The 24,241-nt window shown below is 52.8% G+C and overlaps 3 protein-coding genes across 11 annotated transcripts; all 3 read right to left on the bottom strand.

Annotated features, from left to right (window-relative positions):
- Nucleotides 1-931: 931 nt before the first annotated feature.
- TSTD1 (thiosulfate sulfurtransferase like domain containing 1) lies at nucleotides 932-2,337 on the bottom strand. 2 transcript variants are annotated; one of them, XM_060142246.1, is made up of 4 exons: nucleotides 2,222-2,337; nucleotides 1,891-2,013; nucleotides 1,214-1,376; nucleotides 932-1,110 (listed from the first exon to the last, which is right to left on the bottom strand). In XM_060142246.1, exons 1-4 carry the CDS (start codon nucleotides 2,295-2,297, stop codon nucleotides 1,059-1,061), a joined length of 414 nt encoding a protein of 137 aa, XP_059998229.1. In that variant the 5' UTR covers nucleotides 2,298-2,337; the 3' UTR covers nucleotides 932-1,058. The 2 variants fall into 2 exon arrangements, with proteins under 2 accessions (XP_059998229.1, XP_059998230.1); XM_060142247.1 differs by lacking the exon at nucleotides 1,891-2,013 and having other exon boundaries at nucleotides 2,222-2,317.
- A 265-nt stretch (nucleotides 2,338-2,602) lies between these two features.
- USF1 (upstream transcription factor 1) lies at nucleotides 2,603-8,497 on the bottom strand. 5 transcript variants are annotated; one of them, XM_060135042.1, is made up of 11 exons: nucleotides 8,371-8,497; nucleotides 6,175-6,267; nucleotides 5,752-5,801; nucleotides 5,472-5,587; nucleotides 5,112-5,213; nucleotides 4,677-4,872; nucleotides 4,338-4,425; nucleotides 4,143-4,201; nucleotides 3,902-3,996; nucleotides 3,524-3,652; nucleotides 2,603-3,364 (listed from the first exon to the last, which is right to left on the bottom strand). In XM_060135042.1, exons 2-11 carry the CDS (start codon nucleotides 6,180-6,182, stop codon nucleotides 3,275-3,277), a joined length of 933 nt encoding a protein of 310 aa, XP_059991025.1. In that variant the 5' UTR covers nucleotides 6,183-6,267; nucleotides 8,371-8,497; the 3' UTR covers nucleotides 2,603-3,274. The 5 variants fall into 5 exon arrangements, with proteins under 5 accessions (XP_059991025.1, XP_059991034.1, XP_059991041.1 ...); XM_060135051.1 differs by lacking the exon at nucleotides 8,371-8,497 and adding an exon at nucleotides 7,603-8,184; XM_060135058.1 differs by lacking the exon at nucleotides 6,175-6,267 and having other exon boundaries at nucleotides 8,371-8,484.
- Nucleotides 8,498-9,437: 940 nt separating this feature from the next.
- On the bottom strand, nucleotides 9,438-24,073 carry ARHGAP30 (Rho GTPase activating protein 30). 4 transcript variants are annotated; one of them, XM_060134999.1, is made up of 12 exons: nucleotides 23,859-24,073; nucleotides 18,758-18,860; nucleotides 16,844-16,988; nucleotides 15,914-15,996; nucleotides 15,636-15,743; nucleotides 14,762-14,889; nucleotides 14,105-14,276; nucleotides 13,922-14,025; nucleotides 13,766-13,843; nucleotides 13,093-13,494; nucleotides 11,888-12,153; nucleotides 9,438-11,795 (listed from the first exon to the last, which is right to left on the bottom strand). In XM_060134999.1, the coding sequence occupies exons 1-12, from the start codon at nucleotides 23,953-23,955 to the stop codon at nucleotides 10,191-10,193; spliced, it is 3,291 nt and encodes a 1,096-aa protein (XP_059990982.1). In that variant the 5' UTR covers nucleotides 23,956-24,073; the 3' UTR covers nucleotides 9,438-10,190. The 4 variants fall into 4 exon arrangements, with proteins under 4 accessions (XP_059990982.1, XP_059991002.1, XP_059990992.1 ...); XM_060135019.1 differs by having other exon boundaries at nucleotides 12,059-12,153; XM_060135009.1 differs by having other exon boundaries at nucleotides 13,922-14,022.
- Between the last annotated feature and the right edge of the window lie 168 nt (nucleotides 24,074-24,241).

Below are 24,241 nucleotides of genomic sequence, written 5' to 3'. Positions count from 1 at the left end.
TTTGACACAAGTGTAGGATTTAAGAGTGGCATCCATTCCTTCACGCGACTGCCTGGGAGAGCCCTTTCATTTTCTCAATCCAGTGACAAAGTCTGAGAGAAGTGAGGTTGGGGCTGGGGACCTGAAGATCTAGAGCAAGCGTGGGCAAACTTTTTCTATAAAGGACTAGATAGTAAAAATGTTAGGCTTCGAAGAACATACAGTCTCTGTTACAACTATTCTGCCATTTTAGCCAGAAGTAGCCATAGACAATATGTAAGCCAATGGTCATGGCAGCAAGACGAAGTGGGGCCATAGTTTGCTGATCTCTGGTCTAGAGCAGTGGTTCTGGCTCCTGACTTCACATCAGAATCATTTGAGGGGCTTGTAAAACCACTAATGCTCAGGTCCCACTGCCGAGACTCCAAATCTGAGATGGGGCCCAAGACTTTTTTTTTTTTTTTTAACTACCGGGTGGGGACTTCCCTGGTGGTGCAGTGGTTAAGAATCCACCTGCCAATGCAGGGGACACCGGTTCGAGCCCTGGTCCAGGAAGATCCCACATGCCGCGGAGCTACTAAGCCCATGTGCCACAACTACTGGGCTCACGCGCCTAAATCCCGCGCTCCGCAACAAGAGAAGCCACTGCAGTAAGAAGCCCACGCATCACAACGAAGAGTAGCCCCCACTCGTGGCAACTAGAGAAAAGCCGGCGCGCAGCAGCCAAGACCCAACACGGCCAATAAATAGATAAACTACCAGGTGGTTCTGAATTATAGTCTCTCAGCAAACTGCTGGGTGTTTTCATTTTGGTTTTGGTTTTGGTGTGTGAGGGTGCAGGAGCAGATGAATGCTGGAAGAAGAACCTAGGGCTGAAATGAAGTCTAGATTAAGATTAGAACTGTGTTCAGTCCACCTGACAAATTGCTTCCAATACTTTAATGAACTGCTCTTTATTTGTTGCTTTTGGTGCACAGCACTGTAAGAAGTTGCCCAACCCAGCAAGTCAGCCCCTTCATCACTCTTAGTGAAGGAGGCCATGGGTGGGTGGAGGGAGCATTCAATAAGCCACCTTCTACCTAACCTTCCTTCTGGAACCATTCACTATAGGCCCCTTCGTAGTTCCGAGCCCTGTGGAGAGAAAGAGAGGTGAGGGAAGGACAAGCCCAGGAGGCAGTGCCCAGGAGGCAGTCCCCAGTCACGCCCCAGCTAGCAATTCATACCATCCCCATACCCTTTGTATCCAAGGCCCCGGGCCAACTGTGTGGCCTGAAAGCCCCGCCTGCCCTTCTGACAGAAGAAAATGAGGTTCTCATCTTCCAGCTTTGGTTTCTCGGTGGAGTACAAAGCCTTGAAAGCAGCTGGCTCCATCTTCAGGGCAGTTTCCAACTCTGACACTGGCAGGAGGAGTCGAGAGGACAGAATGGAAAGCCGGCAGTTTGGCAACCTCAGGCTCTGAGGCTGGGCCTGGAAGGACTGGTCCTGCGGTGGAACAAATCTCCAGGGGGCCCCAAAACAACACACGGTGACCACCACCCCCCAACCTCAAGGACAAGATACAGCCTACCTGCACAGGAAGTCAGCCACACAACCTTTGAAGGGAAGCCACTTCCCTAGTTTGTGAGGAACGGGCAAACTCAGGCATTCAGCCTTGGGGAGATCGAGCGTGTACAGAAGCTGGCCTGCCACTTCCATGTCGCCTGTTATCTCCTCAAACTTGAAGGGCCAGTTCCGCGGCCAGGATCCGCCTCCAATCAACCCTTCTTAAGGGAAGTTTGGGGAGCTACCGGAATACTGGAGCCCCGTAACCAGTGCCTTCCCCACACCATCCTAAGTGAGGTCCCATGGGCTGCGACTCTCCTGGACGGCCTCTCTACTCCACCACCAGGGCTTCCCCTCTCAATCCCATACCCGGGATGTTGAGCGCCCCAGGGACGGTGCCAGCTGCCGCCTCCTCCCGAGATCTCACGTCGATGAGCCGGGCCCGGCCCGAGGCCAGGAGCGAACGGAGTTCAGGGAGCAAGACCGTGGGCTCTGAGGCAGGGGGCACGAGAGCCTTGAGGGGAGCAGGACTGCAAGGCCCGGCTGCAGTGGCACCCCCTCACCTGGCCGCGCCCCCACCCGGCGGGGGATGAGCGAGGACGCCCTCCGCCACGCCCCTTTGCTCCTCCCTCCGCGTGCACCTCCACCGGGGGTCTCCACGCGCAGCCTATACGAGACTCCAGGTCTCCCCTGCAGGTACCTCCAGCCATTGTGCGCGCCGCAAACGCCAGTTTCAGGAATGCGGCCCCGGCCAGCCCCCTGGGCGCCCGCAGCATCTCCCCCGCCCTCCCAGAGCCGGAGCCGGAGCCAAGCCGAGACCGGAACCGGAAGCGAAGGCACCGCCTCTCGCACAGCCCCCAGCAGCACCGGTTCCCGGTGGCCCTAACACACGCCCGCTAGAGAAATCCTCGCGATTGCCGGGCGTGGGCGGGCAACGACACACCGGTCTGGCCCAGGTAGTAGGACTCCGAGTCCAGGAGCAGCACCCCACCCTAACCTTGGCCCAACCCTTACTGGTCAAAGCACAATGTGGCCCCTCCCTCCCGCCCTGGGGCCCGCAAAAGGAGAAAAACGGAGACAGTTGTGGCTCTTAATATTTTATCTTAAAAAAAAAAAAGGAAAGAAAGAAAAGGTGGGGGGGAAAAACCGTCCCCACAAGGGGGTAAGGCCCCCAGTGGGCCCTGCCTGTTGTTCTCCCTGGCTTCAGAGACTTCTGCATAGGCCTTAGCTGCTTGCCGGCCAATCTCCTCTTCCTGGGGCAGCAGCCACTGCTAAGCATCCTATCCCCACTTCTTGCTGAAGCCTGTTCCCCAGAGTCCTCAGGTGCACATCTGAGCTCCAGGGAAAGGAAGAACCAGTGGAAGCGCCAGTGTCCTGGGGCAAGCCAGAGCTTTGCTTGTCAGCAGACCCTCTGCTGGCACTCTAAGCAAGCACAGGGCAAGCCCCCCAGTTCAGTGTGTCCAGTGTCCAGCATGGAGACAGCACATGCATTGTGCAAGAGGAGCACAAGGGCCCAGGGGCTGCACGGTGGGGTTGGGCGAGGAGGTCAGTACACATCCACGTGTGTGTTTCACACCACTGCAGGCTGCTATATCACAGGGCCTCAGTTCAAAGACACGCCTTCTGAACTCCCCCCAGTCCCATGCCAGAAGTGGGCAGTGAAGGAAAGGGCACGGGGTTAGCCTGTTGCTCCTGGGCTATCTGCAGTTCTCTGAAAGGGGCTGTAGGGCCCAAAGCCTCTGAATCCCCAGAATTAGTTGCTATCACTCTTGATGACGACCTCGACTCCGTGGTGCCTCAACTGAGCTCGTAGCAGCAGATTCTTGTTTTTAAGATCTTCCACCTACCACGGGAAGGAGGCAGTAAGGAAATAGGTAGAAAAGTTGGCACAGCCAAGTCCCTGAACTTACCAGGACACCCACCAGTGAGGAGGAGGAGGCCCAAGCTGGGTTAGTGGTTAGGGAGGCTGAGGACAGCTATACTGAGGGTGCGGGGGTCTGACCTGCTGTCGAAGCACATCATTGTCCAACTGCAGCTGGTCAAGCCCCTGCAGTTCTTCAGACAACCTGTGGTTACTCTGCCGAAGTTCCTGGATATAATCACAGGCTTTGGATAGAATTCCACCTTTACTCTGTAAGAAAAAGCCAACAAAATGAGGACTAGGATATAAGATACCTGGCTTGCTTTCCAAAAGCATGTTTACACTTTGGACCTCATTTTCCCTTAAGGATGGTGAGATAACATCTCCCAGGGATTCAGGAACCTCAGAGAGAGATAGGAAAAGACTACTGCCATGTGTGCCCACTCTCTACCATTTCTGGAAACAATACCAGGAGACAGAATTCAGGCATCTTGCCCACTACCAGGGTCTTTCCATGACCTGGCCAGACTTGGTGCTCTCCATGGAGCAGTCTGGGATGATCTTGGACAGCTGTACAATCCAGTTGTTAATCTTGTCTCGGCGGCGGCGCTCCACTGTGGGGCAAAGTAGAGGACAAGGTGACTCAGGGAGAACTCACCAAAGGCCCCAGGGTAAAATTACCTAACCTCTCCCCTCAACATCACAGCTATCCCCCAATCCCACCAGAGAGCTCCAAGCTTCAGATGCAGATCATACCTACCTTCGTTATGCTGAGCCCTGCGTTTCTCATCCCGAGTTGTCCGGGGAGCTTCTGACTTCCTAGCAACAGAGCCCAGAGTGGCCAGAGTGAAAGGAGGGTCAAAAACTGAGATTGGAGTTTGGGGTGAGGAATTACACCAAATCTGGAAGGAATCAAGACCATTTCTGGTAACTGAAAAGAAACCGGGTTACTCACGGGGAATAAGGGTGGGTCCTGGGGGCAATAGAGCGCTGGCTTCCTCCTTGCAACACTTCTTGTGGTGACATCATCACAAAGAACTGACCTATGAAGATGCACGGTAGGTTCTGTCAGGACATAGGCCTAGGAACCTCACCAAGCTCTAAGGCCAAGGCCTTGGGACCCTCCTCTAAAAAGGACATACTGCCTCCTGCTGGAAGGGCAGCCCCAGACTCGCTGCCTGCCCACGGTCTTTGTGATCATTTAAGGGATCATGAGTAAAGGCCCACTGCCCACCAGCCATGTCCCACAGCCTATCCTAGCCCCTCCAGCCAGCATCCTCACATAATATCTCACCAGTGCCAGGAGGGGTCGCCTGCCCCAGTAGTGCCTCTGAGCCCTGGGTGGTAACAACAGCTGCTGTACTCCCCGATGTGGTACCCCCTGCCCCATCTCCCACTGCAGTGCTGGGGAAGTAAGTATAGTGCGTCTCAGCAGCTGTCCCCTCTGTGTCAACTGCATCATCACTCGTGAACGCACCCTGGATCACAGCCTGGGAAGGGGAGCAAGAGAACAGAGACAAGTGACAGTTAAATACTTCCCATGAGCTACTCTGCAGCTTCTATCCCTTGGGAGGAGGGAGGGAGAAACATCCAGAAAGGGAGAGTCTAGTGCTTTGGGTCAAGGCAGCCCTAGATGCTTCCCTATCCCTAGCCACACCTATCCTATTGGTTCCCTTCTTCATGTTACTACTCAGAGCTCTAGTCCCCTCTGCAGCCCATACCCCTGTACCTGGGTCATGGATTGAGTGGCAGGGTAGCCACTGATGGCGCCAGTCCCCTCAGTCTGGCCATCCAGCTGCCCCTCAGACACCTGGATCACCCTGTACATCACCTAGAGGCAGGGAGGAAAGGGGAAGGAGGGGAAGAGGGAACAAGAGAGTAAGTGCTAGGGATTCCAGCGTCCCTCATAAAGCTTCTCTTGGTTAGGGCCCCCAAACAAGAATCCTTCAGAGACCCCCATCCCCTTCCCCCCAAACAGTCCACATCTTCACCTCATCCTCCAAACCAGGTTCTACCCATGACAGGTTCAATTACCTCCCTCAATCCCAACCCCAGGTAACACCTGCAGCCACCTGGCCCCCTCCCTTACCTGGCCCCCATTTTCAGTTCGGAAGACGTACTTGACGTTGGGGTCAGGGAAAGTGGCAGCTGACTGGATGCTGGCGATAGCCACACTGGTTGGGTCCTCCCCAGTTGCCACTGCACCTGAATTAGGAAAAGGACAAGTCTGTGAGTTACTGCTTTTCTCCCTCTGTTGCACTTGCATGTCATTTAAAAGAAGTAGCTTGCACAGGTGATAGGCCCATGGGGTAGGGGGAGAGGCCACGATGGGCTCTTGGTCTCAGCTCAGTTCCGTTTCTCCCACTCACCTTCCTGAATCTGCACTGTCCCCTCTTCCGTTTCAGCTGTTTTCTGCTGCCTGTTTGTGAAGGGACAAGAGGAAGAATAAGGGAAGAAGTGAATTAAAAGCTCACTGGCCCAGTAACATATGGCTCCCAAACTCATTGGCATTCCCAACAGGCGCTAGGTTAGGTTAGAATAACAAGAGCTAGTATTTACTTAGCACTGAGCTAAGCACTTAACAGGCAATATCTTACTCAATACTAAGAACAGCACTATGAGTAGGTAGCACTACTTGCATTTTATAAACTGGAAACCAGATCACACAGCAGGGTGATGTAGCTGGGACCTAAATCTAGGTCTGCCCGACTCCAGAGCCAGTGCTCTTAGCCATTTTGCGTTCTCCCAGGCCTCCCATCTCCCATCCCAGACCCTACCTCTTCTTCACTCACCCCTTCATCTCTCTGTGAGGGGGCACATCCGAGGAATTGGTCCTTCTTTGGAAGTCTTCGTATCTCCTGCCTCACAGGCCTGAGTGCTAAGTCCTGGTAGGAATCAGGGAGTCTAGTGAGTCTAGGAAACTGAAAGCTCCCCTGTTTCTAGAACCTAGGCTCCCTGAAGACACATCCAGGAACATAAACCAGTCATCTGCAGGCGACAATCAGCTTTCTCCATTCTGATACTGAGGGCTGGCTACAGTGATTGAAAAAGCAACTCTACAAATAGTGCTCCGCGTCTCTCCAATTATCACTCCATCTCCTGATGGAGAGGGAATAATTATACTGCAAGACTGAGAAACAACGTATTTCTGGATGGATTATTATTAAAGCTATTACGATCTGCCATGACATGAGGATTAGGAAGGGCCATGTTTAGACCACAGCTATCAAAAAACACAGGGCCGGGCTTCCCTGGTGGCGCAGTGGTTGAGAGTCCGCCTGCCCATGCAGGGGACATGGGTTCGTGCCCCGGTCCGGGAGGATCCCACATGCCGCGGAGCGGCTGGGCCCGTGAGCCATGGCCGCTGGGCCTGCGCGTCCGGAGCCTGTGGTCCGCAACGGGAGAGGCCACAACAGTGAGAGGCCCGTGTACCGCCAGAAAAGAAAAAAAAAAAAAAAAAAAAACACAGGGCCATGGATGCTGACGCTTCTTCCAGCCTCTCAGGCACATACTGTACGCCGAAAAATTCCCGTCCTCAAATCTAGGAAAGGGAAACCTGAAACCCATTGGAAAAACCTCCGGAACCATAAAGACCAGACTTGGCCCTCGGGCCCCTTTCTACTGACAGGGCTCTTGTTTTGGGGAGTCCAGCTTTATGTCATTCATTAAAGACCCTAAAGCCCAAGTGTATCATCTTCAAGCTGCTACAATTTTATTCACCAAGCCTTCCTGTAGAGCAACACAGTTGCTAAAATGTTGCCATGACAACTCCAAATCAACTGAGCCTCAGCAAAAAGGGGCGAAACTCCAGGTTCGGGGTTCGGAAAGAGAAGAGACAATGGGGGAGGAATCCATCTACGAGGTGCCTGCCTTAACGACCGTTGACACCCGTGGGGCGGGGGGGGGGGCGCGGACTGGGGAGGCGGGCAGGGAAAACAAAGGGCTGAGCAGACAGATGCCTCCAGGAAAAAAACAGCTACATTGTACAAAGCAATAAAATAATCCCGACAGGAAAGGGGTAAGACTTTTGTAAGTTCTCTACCCATAAGGTCCCCCAGACCTTTATCTTCAGCGAATTAGCCATGGAAAGCTTGTATCCAGTGTTAACCAGAAAAAAAAAAAAAAAGGAACTGAAAGTGAAACTGTCCGGAGGAAGTAGCGCTGCAAGAAGATCCCAGTCCCTAAGGGAGAAGTAGCACCAGAGTTTCGAGACCACCTACCTCTCCATCCTCAAACCTGCGGAGGAAGTGCCCCTCTGAGGCTTGCAGCGCTGACAGCAGAAGGAAGCAATGAAACAGAGGCCAGGGCACAGGAGGCGTCTCTATGGCCCACAGCTGTCAGACAGAGGCAGCCTCTGAGGACACCCAGCAACGGGATCAGGCTACTTATTCAAATCTTATTTGGACATCGGGAAGCATTTCCTGAGCATTAGGGGTATGCGACACGGAAAGCGGGCTAGGATGTTGTGGCGTGCACGCTCAGGGAACGAGGGCCCTGCAAGAGCCCTAAGTCTCGACACAAAGGGAAAAAAGAATCAAGTTCGCAAAGAAGTCAGGCGCCTAGACCTTGCCTGAGAATGCGGCGTCTCCCTGCAGGCCCACCAACCAGTAGGCGCTCAGCAGCTGAGCGCCGGCCAGGCGCGCGACCAGGAGCCCGCGCGGTGACCTGGCCAGCCCGGCCGGGCTCACCCCCAGCCTCCGCTGATCCGCAGAGGTAGGAAAGGACACCGGGAGCTCAGCGGGTCCTGCAGTGTCCGGCCCATCGGCTCGCGGATAGCAGCGCGGGAGGGCGGGGACTTGTGCGCCCGGGGGCGGGGAGTGAGTTCGGCCCACAAAAAGGGGAGATAACGAAACAGGCACGGCCCCCTCCCTCAAAACAAAGGCTTCCGCCCCAGGAGTTCCTGAACCTAAAAAACGGAAACAAAATCGAGGCTGCTCTGCCTCGCCGGCGCACCCAGTCTCCAGACTCCCGCCGTGTCCTGCACTCACCGGCCAAGGCAGCTTCAGCCGCCGATCTCCCCCAACCGTGTTCTCCCTCTCCGGACTAGGGTATCTCCAAAGACAGCTGATCATGCGCACTGCCGGCCCGCGCCCATGTTGGTGAGGGGCGGAAGTGTGTCTCTGGACCCGCCCAGCCTACTCAGCCTCTGATCGCCCCACTTCCGTTCGCTCCATCTTGATGAGGGCTGGGATGGGGGCGTGTTGTGGGTGTTGCTGGGGCGGGGAAGAAGCAATGCTCAGGGATCTCGGGAGAATGGCTCTGAAGTCGTAGTCGCTTTCGTCCTAGTCCAAGAACGGGAGAAGGACGACTAACTTGGTGCTACCATTTTTCTGCTGGACAGTGCCTTTTTAGTTCCAGGAGAAGGGAGTGAGAGAGGCCAGCTTAGATCAAGAGAGGGACATCGGATGGAGGCGCCATCTTTAACAAAGGACATCTTTTTTAAGTTTTCTATTGGAGAAACTCTCTATTGGAGATTAGGACATATCTGGGCATACATAGAATTTGTATTAGCGTTAGCGGTCACCCAAAGACCCCCCAAGGCTTATGGTTTTTGTGAGGCTCAGAGTTTCTGTGAGAGGTATCTTGATTCCCATTCGTTTCAGTCAAGACCTACCCTTAATGGATTTGGAGTAGTGTGGTGTGATAGGAAGAGTTCACACTCTGGAGCCAGACAAACTCGGGTCTCAGATCTAACCTCTGCCACTTCTTAGTTCTGAGACTTTTGGCAACGTTTGACTTAACATTGGTTTCCTCATCTGTAAATGGAGATTACAAATACCAACCTTATAGAATTATTAGGTGGACCAAATAAAATCAAGAGCATAGATTCTGTGCACATAGAATACCTAGCCTTTACTGGCATATAATGAGCATTATGTAAATATAAGTTTCTCTTCCCCATTTCCTGACCACCATGAACCCAGCTCTAGTTTCTAGCTACAGGTCTTCACGACAACAACTGAGGAAGAGCGCCCAAACAATAAAAACAAAAACACAACGTTTGGCCAAACGTATCACTCAAGACTTTAATAAGAATAATGAGACACCACACTACTTATGTGTAAAAATACAACGTTTATTCTGAGACATTGCCCCTTGGGACGTGTGGCCCCAGCCTGTCGGGAGCAGTCCCAGGGCCTGAGTGACGCCATTCCCCTTCCCTAAAAAGGAAGTTATTCCAAAGCAGAAAGGAGAGGCCAGAGAGATCTATACAAGACCTCTCTTCCTTGAGATGCAGGGAGGCAGAGGGTGGGGGAGCTGGGAAGGGAGCCAGTCCCTCCAACAAATACTCCGCATTCAAAGTTTCCTGCACATTTTCCTCCTAATCTGGAGTTAAGAGGAGCAAGAGGTGTCCCAGGGCCCAAGAGTAGAACAAGGATGGGTAACTCTAAAAGTGTTTGTATGTAATAGGCTCTGATCTGGCCCTGACCCCTGGCTGTACTCTGGACTTCCATGAAGAGAAGTTCATTGCCTAAGAGGGCCGGAACTTGGCTGGAGTTCTGCCTTCATTCTTCACATTGAGAAATCGTTAAGTTTGCCGCCTACTCTTTGTTCCCTTTGGCCAGTGACCCCACTCTCTGGGAACCGGATCTCGGTGACTTTCTCTGGAATCTTGTAAGGGATAAGTGCTTTGTGACTGAGACAACCTCAGGTAAACGGACCAAGACGTGCCTTCCACAGTCATAAAGAGAAGCTGGAGGGCCAAAACCTATAAAGTTGGGCACTAAAGCTACTCAGGCTGCCGAAGAGACAGCAGAGAGACCCTGGAGACAGCTACTGTCCCCTGTGCCCTGTGCTCTGGTCCGAATCACAGTCCCTCACCTTTCCCAGAGTTAGCCTGTGTTTCAAATGCATACGATCGGCGCTGGGGCGACTCAACGGGGTCAGGGAGCTGGGGTTCTCTCGGGGGCAGACTAAACCGACTCCGGGGTCCAGACCCTTCTGTGCCTTCAGCTGGGAGCTCCAGGCAGCTAAGGGGCCGAGGACAATAGGCAGAGATCATGCTATAGGGGGAGGTTTTGGGGATGAGGCTGTAGTCCCCAGCCCCAGTACAGGTCTGGGTCCGCCGAACGGCCTGAGCTTCAGTCCTCTGGCGGTCCCGGGCCAGGGCCACAGCAGCATCAAAGGAAAGACTGCCCCCATTCCTCCAAGAGGAGCGGGAGGCTCGGGACCCCCAGGCCCGTTCCCCAGGAGTTCCATCAAGCCGGCCAGGCCTTGGGCATGGGTTTGCTGGTGCCACATGGATCTTGCCACACATTGCACTGGGCATCTTGGCAAACTGTGGTTTGGGGGGCACCACAGGCACAGAGCGGACCTGTTGGACCTGAACCAGGGTGGAAGCCAGGCGCATGCTCACACCACCAGCTGAGCCAAGGGGACTGGGCTGCCCCTCCGGATCCATCTCCTCTGGCCGGGGTGGCTGTGGGGCTGCGTGTTCTGTCTCAGAGGGCTGGGCATTGCCCTCCTTGGCACTGTCAACCTCCAGGGACTCTACATGTGGCATTTCAGGGAGGGAGCCCTCTTCTACATGGTCACCTCCAGCCCTCTGGTCTCCCTCATCTTCTCCGTCTCCACACTCCCGTTCCTTGCTGACCTTCCCTGCTCCTCCTTCAGCTGCTGCTTCTGGGATTCTGCTATCTTCACCATCTCCTTGGTCTTCTCTTGCCTCTTGGTTCTCATCCCCCCTCTGCCCTTTGACCTCATCTTCTCTGCCTCCTTCAGCCTCTTGTTTGTGTACAACTTCCCAGCTCTCTTCAGCAATTTGGTTTTCCTGGGCCCCATCCTCTGGGTCCCTCCCGGCTTCTCCCTGGGCTTCATCTCCTTCCTCCTCTTCTTCTCGCTCGGTCTTTCTTTCCTTCCCCTGCTCCCCTCCTGTTTCCTCCACACCCTTAGCTTCCTCTGTACTCTCATCCTCCTGCTGACCTTTGGACTCCTCTCCCTTGGCCTCTGTCTCCTCTCTCTCTTCCCCACATCTTTCGCTCAAACTGTCAATCACCTTTTGGCTTCCCTCAGCCTCCACTCCTTCCTCACTGGCCTCTCCACCCTCCACTCCACTCTCTGGACTCCCCTCAGCCTCCTCCCTGATGTCCCGTCTAATTCCAGGCTCAGCCTCCTTGCCCTCCTCAACTTCCCAGAATACCTGTTCTCCCTCCGCCTGTCCTGGAGCCTCCTGTCTTCCAGACCCTGTTCCCTTTTCCTCTAGACTGCCTGAACCCTCCCAGGTCGGGAGTTTGGGCCCCAGAAGGGGACTTAGGTCATCATAGGCACTCAGGAAGACTTCCTCCCCACTTTCCTCCTCTGCTTCAGGCCCGGAGCCAGGAGAGTCCAGGGAACAGCAGCTGGGGGCCAGGACAAACTGAGCCTCATCCAGAGACAGGTCATCCAGGGGTGGCTCCACAGAGAACTCCTCCACCTGTAAGCAGAGCATCGTGGCTCAGGACCAGGTGGCCCTGTCCACCCTCTGGATTCCTTAGCACCCCCAAACCCAGCACAGCGCCTCCTTACCTGAGGCCCAACTCCCAGGAGCTCCTCCAGGTAGCCCATCCCAGGGTCGTCCTCCCCAGGGGAGAAGGCTGCTCCTGCTGGTCCTGCCTTGGCCACCTCCCCATCCACCACCCCCACCCACTCGGGCTCTGAGCTGCTTGAGTCCTCTAGGAAGGAGAAGGAATCCTGCACCTCCTGGGACAGGCAGTCCTCCAGGGCAGGGGTCATGTCCGCTGGGCCTGAGTCAGCCAGGGGACCTGGGGCTGGACTTGCCTCCAACTTCTCATCTGTTGGGAGAAAGGTAGTCCCAGGAATACAAAGGTCAAGACCAGCCCTGACCCTTTCCAATGTGAGTCTTCCTAGCATTGCTACAGTATGGGCCCAACATTCCCAGCATAGATCCTCCATGTGGCCGATCCTCTCAGACCAATATTCCTAACCATTGGCTTAGAGCCACCTTTATTGAGCTCCTACCGGGTGCCAAGCACTGTGCTATACATTTTATAATGCATTATCTTATTTTCTCCATAAAACAACCCTATAATGTAGGGTATTTATCCCCATTTTATATATGAGGAAAGTGAGACTCAGAGAGATTTGTCCACGGTCACACAAACAACGAGTGGCACAGCCAGAATTTGAATCCAAGACTACTTAACTCTGTAGCCCTTATCCTTACCCAGTACCTAGTGCTGCCTCAGTACTTCTCATTATTGACACTTCAGGAACTGGAGTCAGAGCAAAGATCAAATCCCAGCTCTGCCACCTCCTACCAAATTGCATAACCTAAGTCTCAGGTTCCACTGCTGTAATATAAGGATAAAAACAATACCTGTGTCAACATTATGAGAAAATGAAATGAGCTAATGCCTTCAAAGTCCTTAACAAAGCACATCATAAACTCTCGACAAATGTTAGCTATTAGTATTAATATTATTATTATTACCATCATCTATGATATAGTCCCACTTTGTACTTAGTAATCCCTGCTGTATATATATGACACAGATCCCCATTCTTGGGTATATCAGTGATCTAAGGCTGCCAGAGATCCTCTCTGCAAGAATTTCACACAACCTGATAATATTACTGGATTCCCCCCGTCTTGAATCTGGGGAGGCAGCTAAAGATAACCTGCCAAAGCCCAGAGCAGATCCCCAGCATCGGAGCCTCAGCCTAGAGTTCTAGTCCCCTCTCCCAGCCCTGGGAAATCCTTGAATCCTCACCTGGGGGACCAGGGCCAAGGCCAGGGCCAGAGCCAGGGCCAGAGGCAGGGCTTGGCCGGGACTGAAGGGTGGGGTACTCAAGACCACGGGCAAACCCGGCCAAGGAGACGTTAGAGATGATGTTCGGGGATATGTTGAGCATAGAACTGATGTGTGGTGGGAGGTTGACATCGTAGGGCTCTGAGATGTGGACGCCAGCACGGCGCTCTGCATGGCTGCTGCCCCCAGCACGGATTGCTGACCGCCCAGGTCGTGGTGTGCCGGGCTCAGAGCTCGTGCCAGCCAGTGCTTCTGCCTCGGGCTCCTGTTCACCCTCTGCTGCTTCCACAGAATCATTCTCCAAGCTCGCCAGCAACAGTGGGCATGGCCGAGGACTGCTGCGTCCCACCAGCCCCTCTGGCTCTGTGGAGGAGAGAGAGGTAGGCAACAGCCTCTGCAAGGGGCCTGGACACCTCAGAAAGTCTCCAGAGAGTGCCCCCTGTTTTCTCTAGCCTGGAATACACCCGGCCCATCTTCCCTTAGCCGCTACTGCGAACCTTACAGTCAGCAGGTCAGACGTCACCCCACCAACACCTACTTAGGAACCCCCTTCCCTCCCTGGAGGTACAGTCACTAGCCATCACTACCCTCGCCCCACCCCGACACACACACAAGAGTGCACACCTATACTCACCATCACTGACCCCAGCCACAGCACTCAGTGAGTCCATGCTCTTGGCTGGCCGCAGAGTCACCTTATCGGATTTGTCCTCTGCAAGACAGGGATGTGCGTAGAGCCAGGGCATGGCACACCCTCAGCAGAGCTCCCCCTACATCTCCCCAGACTTACCCCTGTCCTCAGCTCCCCGTGGAAGTTTACGCTTGGTCTCATGGCCAGAGCGACCCAGATTGAAGATAGATCTCCACTTCCTGACTTTCAAAGACCCCTTCCTCCTGGAGGGGATGGAGAAATCACTGCAGTTGGAGCCTGGTGGCCAGTGCAGGGGAGGAGGGCCCAGGAAGAAGGCCTTACTTGTGCTCTGCAATCTCTATGATAGTGTGATAAGGCCGCATCTGTGGGGGTCCATCACCAGACTGCAGGATGCTAGGCAGGTGGTAGGGCAGGGATCGGGGCATAAGGTCCTCGGGACTGCCTGACACCCGGACCCCTGGAAGTGATCGCCATCCACTTTCCACCTCACCACCTAGGAAAAGAAGAGGAATTGGCCAGCCAGGAACAGAGAGAGGGCTTTGGGTACGGAGCTCCTCACTGCACCCTCCCACTCACCAACTACCATGCTAGGGATATACCTGGAGGCAGACCCTCTGTGTCTAGCTCCTCAAGAGGGAGTCCTCAGGGACAAAGGGGGCCAGGAGATCCCAGGACATTGGCCCAGTGGGCCGGGGGTGGGAATGATCCTTCACTAGCCTCGAGAACCAGGATGGATGGTGATTAAGAGGCCAAGTTATGCCCTGGACGGAGAACAGAAGAGGCCTCCTCAAGTCCTGACGGCACCATTCTCTCTGCAGGGTCTTCTCCACGTGACCATAAGCAACAATACTTTATGAGACTCAGTTCTGTCATCCACGAAGCAGGGAAACTGAACTAGATGATCTTGGAGGCTCTCTATAACTCTGACATGACTCCCAGACAGAGAATGGTGATTTGGTGAGTTGGAAGGGCACTGACCAGAGAGAGCAGCACCCTCAAAGAGCTGGTCCACATGTGTGAGGATGAACTCGACGACAATGGACTGCACCCGCACCTCCATGAAGGCTGCTGTCCCATTGAAGCCTGAGGCCTCTATGTCCTTAGACCTGTGGAGGTGTGGAGTTATTCTCCCCCAGCCCCACCACACTTCCCCATTCGCATTCTCCCTAAAAAGAGCTTACACCCTTTCCCCTGAATGCCATTAACCCCATCTCCACCTCTTAATCTACATGCATGATTCAAGTCTCCAATGGCCACTTCCTCCAGGAAGCCTTCTTGGACACCCTCCTCAGGATTAATCTCTACCTCCTCTGCAGGGCGCCTTGTGTATAATGAATCTCAGGACTTCTCATAGTCTGCCTTGCACCACAGGGAGTGACGTGCAACCCACTTCTCCAAGACATTTGCTCAACAAATGTCTTGGAGCAAATGACATTTGTTTGACAATTGACAAGGATCCCCCCAACCCCTTCCTGCTCCAGTCCCTGAGCTAAGTGATGCAGTGTAAGAAAACACAAAGGTCTGGGAATTCCCTGGCAGTCCAGTGGTTAGGACTCTGTCCTTCCACTGCAGGGGGCACGGGTTCGATCTTTGGTCAGGGAACTAAGATCCCGCATGCCCCTCAGTGTGGACAAAAAAGAAAAAGAAAACACAAAGGCCCTGTCCTTAGGGACTTTACTCAAGCTCAGAGAAGGGGCTCACGTGGGTGAGCTCCATCGCACTCAATGTGATCCTGAAACTTCCTGTTCTCACTGGGTGAGACCCCTCTCCAGTGCACCCACACTGCCACACCCCCTCCTCGAGCAGCTTCCCAGGGGCTAGGCTCTGCCAAGATCCCCACACATGCACCCACCTCAGCAGGTTGGGGGCCCACACGATGGCCAGGTTGCGGGCGTGCATGTTGGTCTGGGCACTCAATGAGGCCATGTGCACCAGGTGCCGCATGAGGAACTCCAGGGTCCTGCAGAAAGGGGGCGTTGTGGGGTAGAGCTCACAAAGGGAGCACTCAGGCAGAGGCAGGATTGAGGGGTGGTGCAAGAAGAGAAGCGAGCAGTCAAGGCCCCAGGTGGACAAAGAGCCTGGGCTGAGCGGGGTGAGTCGGGACTCTGGGTGGGGAGGAGGCCCACACACCTGTAGTTTGGGACAGGGAGTTCTCGAAGCACCTCTAGGATCTTGACCAAGCGCTCAGGTTCCAGTTGCACTGCCACAGCCTCCTGGTTGAAATCAAGGAGCAGGAGTCACTGACCCAGCGCTGCCCCTGCTTCCTCCCCAGAGTTCTGAGCCAAACTCTCAGAAACAGCCTGTGCTGTACCCCACTCCATCCCCCAGGTTGAATCTTCAAAGCACACTGACGTAGAATCTGGGTGCCCCGGGACCTGCAGATGAATCTTGGCTATGCCACTTACTAGCTTTGTGACCTTGAGCAACTCACAGCCACTCTCTGCCTTAGCGTCCTCATCAGTAGTGCTCTGGTTCTGGAACACATCAGGTTCCACCCTGTGGGCGCCCCAGGGGCCACGGAGTTGATTTCAAGGTGTCCAGGAAGGCCCATGCCCACCCATTCTGGCCTGTATGGGCTGAATGTCATGCCCTGGTGTTCAGGATCTCTAAATGATGTCATGCTCAATAAAATGCAACTTAACTTAGAAGTGTTACTCAATTCAAGAGAGCACTTTTGTCATGTATTTTCTTATTCAAAAGATGTTCAGCACACGATCACAGTTCATGGAAGGGCACGCTTGAAAAACAATTGACTTCCTAAAAGGGTTCTCATTCTCTTAAATGTAGGGAAGCTCCGGTCTAGGTGATTTCCAAGGCCTTTCCAGCTTCTGCTCTCTCTCTGACCTCTACTCTCCCCCAGTCTCACCCTGCACGGTGTGCAGTTTGCAGGGAAAGGAGAGACAATGAAGAGCAGAGGAACAGGGGAGAGCAGAGGTAGCAGAGCTAGGAGATTTGTAAGGGACGGGGCTTTTCATTTTCATGTGGTCTCTGTCACGCAGGATCGCTAGAGGTCACCCTCAGCCTTCTCTTCTCCCCCCACCCCGCTGTCACTCAACTCACAGCAAACTTGTCATAGAGCCGGTAAGTGAGCAGGGGGTCTGGCAGCTCTCTGAAATAGGCCTTGCACAGGGAGGAGACGCAGTGAATGTCCTGAAGGTAAACATCTCGCCGCAGGTCTGGCTTCCGCTCAGCCTCAAACTCCTGCCTGGGGAGGTGCAGAGTGGTCAGGAGTGGTGACAGTCTGAGGAAATGTAGGGACCCTCACCTACATTAAATCTATGATTTGAGGGACCCTCACCTAGGCAGAGCTGTAGAGATGAGCTCCAGGCAGGGTCGAGGGTCAACACGTATGAATCTTGGAAGGAAGAGGTTGGGGCGTGTATATACGTGAGGCAGCAAGTATAAGGCGTTGTATCTGTCAACGTGCAGAGTGGATGTTGAGATGGGTAAGTGGATAGGTAAATGGGTGTATGCATGAACAGGGGTACATATCAGGATGTAGAGTCGGTGTGAGTAGCAATGTAGGGGTATGTAGGAGTCGGTAGAAGTGGGGGGACGAGCCTAAATGTGTGTTTCTGGGTATGTGTAAGGATGGAGGAGTGTAACTTTCAGAAGGAAACATAAGTGTAAATCTTCAGGACCTTGGATTAGGCAACAGCTCCTTGGATATGACACCAAAAGCACACGCAACCAAAGAAAAAAATAGATAAATTTGACATCAAAATTACAAACTGTTGTGTACCAAAAGATGCTATCAAGGAAATGAAGACAATGCACAGAATGGGAGAACATATTTGCAAATCATAGATTTAATAAGTATCTGATATCCAGAATACATAAAGGACTCTTACAACTCAAAAGACACAAATAACCTAATTATTAAATGAGCAAAGATTTGAATAGACATTTCTCCAAAGATACACAAATGGCTAATAAGCACACAGAAGGTGTTCGACATAATTAGGTATCAGGGAAATGCAAATATAGATGAAATATCACCTCATACACATTAGAGTGGTTATAATAAAAAAGACACACAGTAACAAGCGTTGGCTGGGATGTGGAGAAATTGGAACCCTCACACATTGCTGGTAGGAATGTAAAATGATGCAACTCCTATAGAAAACAGTTTGGACATAGAGTTACCGTACGACTCCGAAGTTCCACTCCTAGGTATATACTCAAGAGAACTGAAACCATATGTCCACACAAGTACTTGTACACAAATGTTTATAGCAGCATTAATCCCAACAGCCAAAAGGTGGAAACAACCCAAGTAGCCGTCAACTGATGAATGGGTAAACAAATGTGATAACGCCACACAGTGGAATACTATTCAGCCCTAAAAAGAAGTGAAGTACTGGTACATGCAACAGTATGCATGGACCCTGAAAACATGCTAAGTAAAAAAAGCCAGACACAGAAATGTACAATTATATGATTCCACTTATGTGACATGTCCAGAATAGGCAACTCCATAGAGACAGAAAGTAGACGAGCGGTTGCCAGAGGCTGGGGGAGAAGGGCAGTGTGGAATGATGCTAATGGGTATAGGGTTTCTTTTGGGGTTGATGAAATGCTCTGGAATTAGACAGTGCTGGTTGCACAACCTTGTAAATGTACTAAAAACCACTGAATTATACTTTTTTTTTGAATTACACATTTTTAAATGGTGAATTTTATGGCATGTGAATTGTATCTAAATTTGTTTTTAAAGCTGGGTGGGTGCATGTGGGAGGGGATGCGTGTGTGTGTGTGTGTGTGCATGTGTGTGTGTGTACATTCGTGTGCGCACACACATGCGTGTGTGCAGGCTAGCCTGTGGGGAGTGCGGGGCATGGTGTCAACCTTTCCCGAGGAGACTAGAGCTCCTCCCTTGGACAGTATCTATCATCTATCTTCTCCCCACATCCCCTCACCCCTGTGATTCCTGGCCTCCTGGCCACAGAGCTCTCCCCTCACTGCCTGACTCACCGGAGCTTCTGGATGTTGGAAGAGACCCCTGAGAGGCGGTAGATCCCATCCACCACTCCATACTCCTCCACAAACTCTGCACAGCTCCTTAGCACCTGGGGCACTGGGAACACAGATGGGGCAGAGAAAGAGAAATCAGAAGGTCTGGGAGGTCAGAGACTACAGGGGGTCTGAGAAATGAATGCATCAGGGAAGGGGGCTTGGGGAGACTGAAGGCAAAGCTCGTGGAATAAAAACTTGTCAGGGGGCTTCCCTGGTGGCGCAGTGGTTGAGAGTCCGCCTGCCGATGCAGGGGACACAGGTTCGTGCCCCGGTCCGGGAAGATCCCACATGCCATGGAGTGGCTAGGCCCGTGAGCCATGGCCGCTGAGCCTGCACGCCTGGAGCCTGTGCTCCGCAATGAGAAAGGCCACAACAGTGAGAGGCCCGCGTACCGCAACAAAAAAAAAAAAAAAAAAAAAAAAACTTGTCAGAAAGATTCTTGCAGGACATCAGCTCCAGCCTGCCAACCCGTTACAATCTCTCTGCCCATTGGGCCTAGAGTCTCGGCATAAACTCCCCCAGTAAGGGGGAGCTCACTGCCTCTCCAGACTGCCCATTCCTGTTAGAAAGTTCTGCCTTTGTTGACCTGAAATTCTCTCTCTCTGTAATTACTAGTTGCTATTACAGAAATTTTTAAGGGACAGCAATGTGATTGGAAGAGGACTCAGGGTGAAGGACTGGTCTTGAAAGTGCGTTTACATAACACCCTACATAAGATAAAGGAACATTAGCTCTTGCAACCAAAATAGAACAGAGTTGATGGGCATTATTGTGAAGCACCTCCTCTGGTTAGTGAATGCATGGATCTTAGATCTGCCGTGGAAGGTACGTGAAGTTGCAACAGACCTTCAGACAGGTCAATTCAGGAGAGAAGCACCGATATGCCAAGCCCTATGCATTAGACATGAAAACTGAGGATCATAGAAGTAATGAGTGTGCAGTATCATCCAGCTAGAGCCAGGATTCAAATCCAAGAGCGCAAAAAGCTGTATTCTCTCTCCCTTCTTCGGAGCCCTTCCCAGTTACTAGACCGTAATCTCCTTAAGGACAAGATCTAAGTGTGACCCATCCTGCCGTTTCTCACCTTATCTGTCATGGTGTCTCAGTCATGGGAAATCCTCAGAAACCATGTGTTGAATTCATCTCCACAAGGCCACATAGTTACCTCTCTAAAGCACTTCCATGCTTTACTTTTTTTTTTTTAAGCACCTCCATGCTTTAAATCCTTTGCTACATACACACTCTGCTCCACCCTGATCTTCAATGCTTAGCTTACAAACACAGAATAAAATAGAAACCCCTCAACATGGTATACTGTATGAGACCTTTCACAAACCAGGTCCAGCTGCCATTCCAGCCTTAGCTCCAGCCAGCTCCCCCAATAAATCCTATGATCCAGCACTTTCCTACCCCCTGAACAAGCCTTGGTACTATCACTCATGTTTTCCCTTGCCTGGAAATGCCCTCCTCTCTGTGTCTGCCTGGTGAGCCCCTGTGCATTCCTCAAAACACACTTCAGACATCACTTCCAATTCTGAACCCTTTGCTTACATCCGTATTACACTTACCAAGGTCCTTTGTTTATATCTGTCCATAGCACTTATTGTACTTTGTTATGATTGGTGTATTTTGTATCTATACCTTCTGACAAGTAGTAACATCCTCCCCAGCGTCTAGCACAGTGTTGAAACAGAGCAGGCGCTCAACAGATGTTTATTAAATTACTCAATGAATTAGTCAATGAATTGGAGCTTTAATAGAGAATATTGCCTAAGACAAAACATTGAGTCCAATTAACTGAGACTCACCAGAGAAATTCCTGTCATGTGTTAGTGTCAGAAAAAGCTGTGCTTCTCCTAAGCCACCTATTCTTTTCTTATGGGCTTTATGAATTTCATACCTGATTACATTTACCTCTTTAACTATCAGGAAGCTCAGAGCCCATATCTTGGAACCATATAGAACCACCTGAAATGCATTTCTAGGTACTGATTTTACCCCTCCTGTTTTCCCTTCAACTCAATTCCTTCAGTCATTTATTCTTTTTGTAAAGTTTTGGGTTTTGGAAGTCATCCATCTCAAGCTCTTTGTGGAATTAAGTAAGTTAGAAATACAGACTGAAGAAAATCAATAAATCCATCAAACAGTATTTTAAACCCTCTTTATGTGACCCAGAGTCCACACCCTTTACCCTCCTGCACCCCAGAGCCAGGATTTGGGTGAGACAAGGACAGCATCAAGGCTGCAAAATTTAAGCATTCACTCTTAGGGTTGTGCAAGTGTCAACTGTGCACATGCACAATCTTGAGAGTGAATGCCTCCTTAAGAAAGAATCACCTAGGGCTTCACTTGCCTGGCCCTGAGAGTGAGAGTTTCCTTACATTTTGCACCCTAGTCACCTCTCTTGCCTCACCTTAGTCCAGGCTCTACAGTTCACCATCCATCCCTTCAGGACCTCTGCCCATTTGCCAGGGTCCCCTGACCTCAGGTTCCCAGCACTGAATGCAGAGATGAGGCAGACCCTCGTGGTTCAAGCTGTTTCTCTACTCTTGGGTGAATAATGCTACCCCAACTCTTCCGGCCATCACTCTGTTGACTCATAAATAGTCGGCTGTCACCTAAACCCCAGGTTGTTTTCACAGTAACTGCAATCAGTCCAGGTCTTCTCTATCCCATCCTTCTCTGTTGATTTTGAGTCTCCACGGGAGGCCTTTGAAGAAGGCATACCTTTTTTTTTTTTATTTTTTTTGCGGTACGCGGGCCTCTCACTATTGTGGCCTCTCCCATTGCCAGGCTCCGGACGCACAGGCCCACGGGCCTAGCCGCTCCGCAGCATGTGGGATCTTCCCGGACCAGGGCATGAACCCGTGTCCCCTGCATCGGCAGGCGGAATCTCAACCACTGTGCCACCAGGGGAGCCCGAAGGCATACCTTTAAAGAAGGCATTCGAGAGCCTAAGGAGTCAGAGCCATAGAGGAAATGGGTCAAGGAGATGGGGGAAGAGATAAGGGATCAGAGGGTTGGAGGAGTCAAGGAGACAGAGATAAGAGAAATGGGGTCAGAGATAAAAGTTAGAGACATAGTTGGGGTGGTAGAGTCAAAGGGTGGGTCAGGGAGGAGGGCCTGAAGCTTAGGAAACGGGAGAATCAGAAACCTGAACGAGATCTCAAAGAGATAAATACTAGGAAAAAGGAAGAACTCAATTGATATAAGGGCTCGGGAAGGAAGAGACCCACCTAGGGCAAAGAGCTGAGAGAGGGTGCTGAGATGGAGCGAAGCTGCAAGGATGGGGGAAACCAGGATAATCAGGGAGGATGAGTTAACCACAAACACAGCTGTCCTGGCCTGGGCTTTCATTTCTGCTGGATCTTGGCTTAAAGAGAGAAGCCATCACTGGCCTCTCTCTGTCCTTCCACTTTCCACCTGTCTATGCTGGGAGGAGCTGGGAGAAGGGGAGAAGGCTGCCACTGCTGCTCTGGTGCCCAAGATACCCCTCCCCTCTTGGACTCAGGTGAGGTTCTTGTGAAGGGCAGGAGGGGCTTCTCTCTCTCTCTCTCTGGGATTCACTAGGATCAGGACCCAGCAACCAGATGCCTATCCCTTCCAGAGAACACGCCCCTCACCTTCCGGGAATGCTGACAGAGGCCAGGAAGGGCTACAGGAGTGGGATCTGGGCTGGCTGTGAGTTCAGTGTTTCAACAGGAGGTTGGCAGGGGGTCCACAGGGAAGGACAGCGCCAGGATGAGGATGCTGAACTGAGGGTTTGCAGAGAACTGGAAGAACATCAGCCCCAATTAAATCATGTGGCCCTCACCCAAGAGCCATCATTCTCAAGAGGCATCCCTCGTAAAGGAGTCAACCCCACACTGGCGGCTGGGCTGTGCCCTGTTAGAAAAGAAAGAAAGGCACAGAGAAGCCACTTCGGCTGTTTAACACCCTTCCTTGGGGCCTGGGCTTTCCCTTAACTGAGGCCAGTGGGATGGGGGCCTCTGGAGGAGGAGAAAAGGGGAAGGAGGTGTCTGGGGACACAGGGGCGGGGCTAAGAGCAGGAAATGAGCTGGGAACCACCATCACCCTCCCTCCACTGCAGGCACACGGAGCAGCAGCCCAGAGCAGAGAACAAAGAGGAAATGACAGATTGGGGTGGAGGGGGGGAGAAATCATGCCCTTCTTTGGGAGGAGGTCGAAGTACCAAAAGCAAGCTGGGCTGGGCCGTCAGGATACCTGCGTTCAATTCCAAATCAAATCAAGAAATGTTTCTGAGTGTCTACCGCACACCAAGCGCAGTGGGGAGCCAATGTTGTCCCTGGTCCTGCTCGTTTCCAAGCGTCCTCCAAGGTAACTCAGGGAGGATGCTTTCCACAGACAGTCCTCACCCCCATCCTCCTTTGTACCCTCTACCCCCATCTTCACACCAGGCCTCAGGCCATCTCTCTTACTGTTCTGGTGTTCCCATTTTAGCAGCTTCTCCCCTCACCTTCCACTTTGAACCTGTTTCTCCTTTGCACAGGGAAAACCGGAGAATCAGAGAGACTGGGGGAGGGGACCGTCCCCACCCTGCATCTTCACCTGTGGCCCAGCAAGGCTGCAGAGGGATCAGAGCCCCATAACCTCGTCTCCTCCAACCAGGAAACACCCATCCTCCCCATGTGCCATCCGCAGGCTCTCCAGGGGCCCTTCTCCTGTCTTTTTTCATTCAGACCTAAGGACCATCCATGCCCCTTCAGCCACTCATCTCCTGACCCTGTCCCTTCAGCCTTCCTCTCCTGTCCCCCAGCTGTCATCTCCTCACCTCTGCTTCTTCTACCTCTCCTGGGTCTCCAGTCTCTCCCTCCTCTCCTCTCAGTGCTCCCTCAGTGCCCCCATTCTCATCACCAGTCTCTTCACCCCCAGGCAGTCACTGAGCCACATTTCCTGCCCTGCCTGGGGGTGACCCCAAGCCACTGCCCGTTCTCCATGAGCTCCTGGAAGCTGCTTCTGTACCCTCAGCCTAGATCAGGCTGGAGAAGCTGCACGCCTCCCCCTCCGCCCAACAGCAGCTCCGGGCTGGCCTCCTTACCCTCCTGGCCTGAGTGCTGAAGGTGCTCCTGCAGGTCGCACCCAAACACCCGCTCCTTCGAGCTGCCCTTCTTCTTCCCTTTCTGCCGAGACTTCATGGCCGGAGCCCCAGGGCTCTGGCCCAGCCACCTCTGTCCCCTAAGACCTTTGCCCTACTAGTCCCCCATGGGATCCCAAGCCAGCCTCTGGGCTTGGCCTGGCCCCAGAGGGGCAGGGCTCAGAACTGGGGGTGGAGGGTGGCCTGGGCAACGGGCAGCAGCTCCTGCCTCTGGGGCCCCGGCCACACGGAAGTGGTTGTGGAAGAGGAAGCTGCCAGGACCCCGGCAAGAAGTTGTGTCTCGTGGCCGGGCCTGGCACTCGCCCTTCTCGCCCTGCTCAGCCCTG

Source organism: Lagenorhynchus albirostris, chromosome 2, assembly GCF_949774975.1.
Source record: "Lagenorhynchus albirostris chromosome 2, mLagAlb1.1, whole genome shotgun sequence".
Classification (NCBI taxonomy): domain Eukaryota; kingdom Metazoa; phylum Chordata; class Mammalia; order Artiodactyla; family Delphinidae; genus Lagenorhynchus; species Lagenorhynchus albirostris.
The sequence above is the reverse complement of the archived record's forward strand: the minus strand, read 5'-3'. Positions and strand labels throughout refer to the sequence as shown.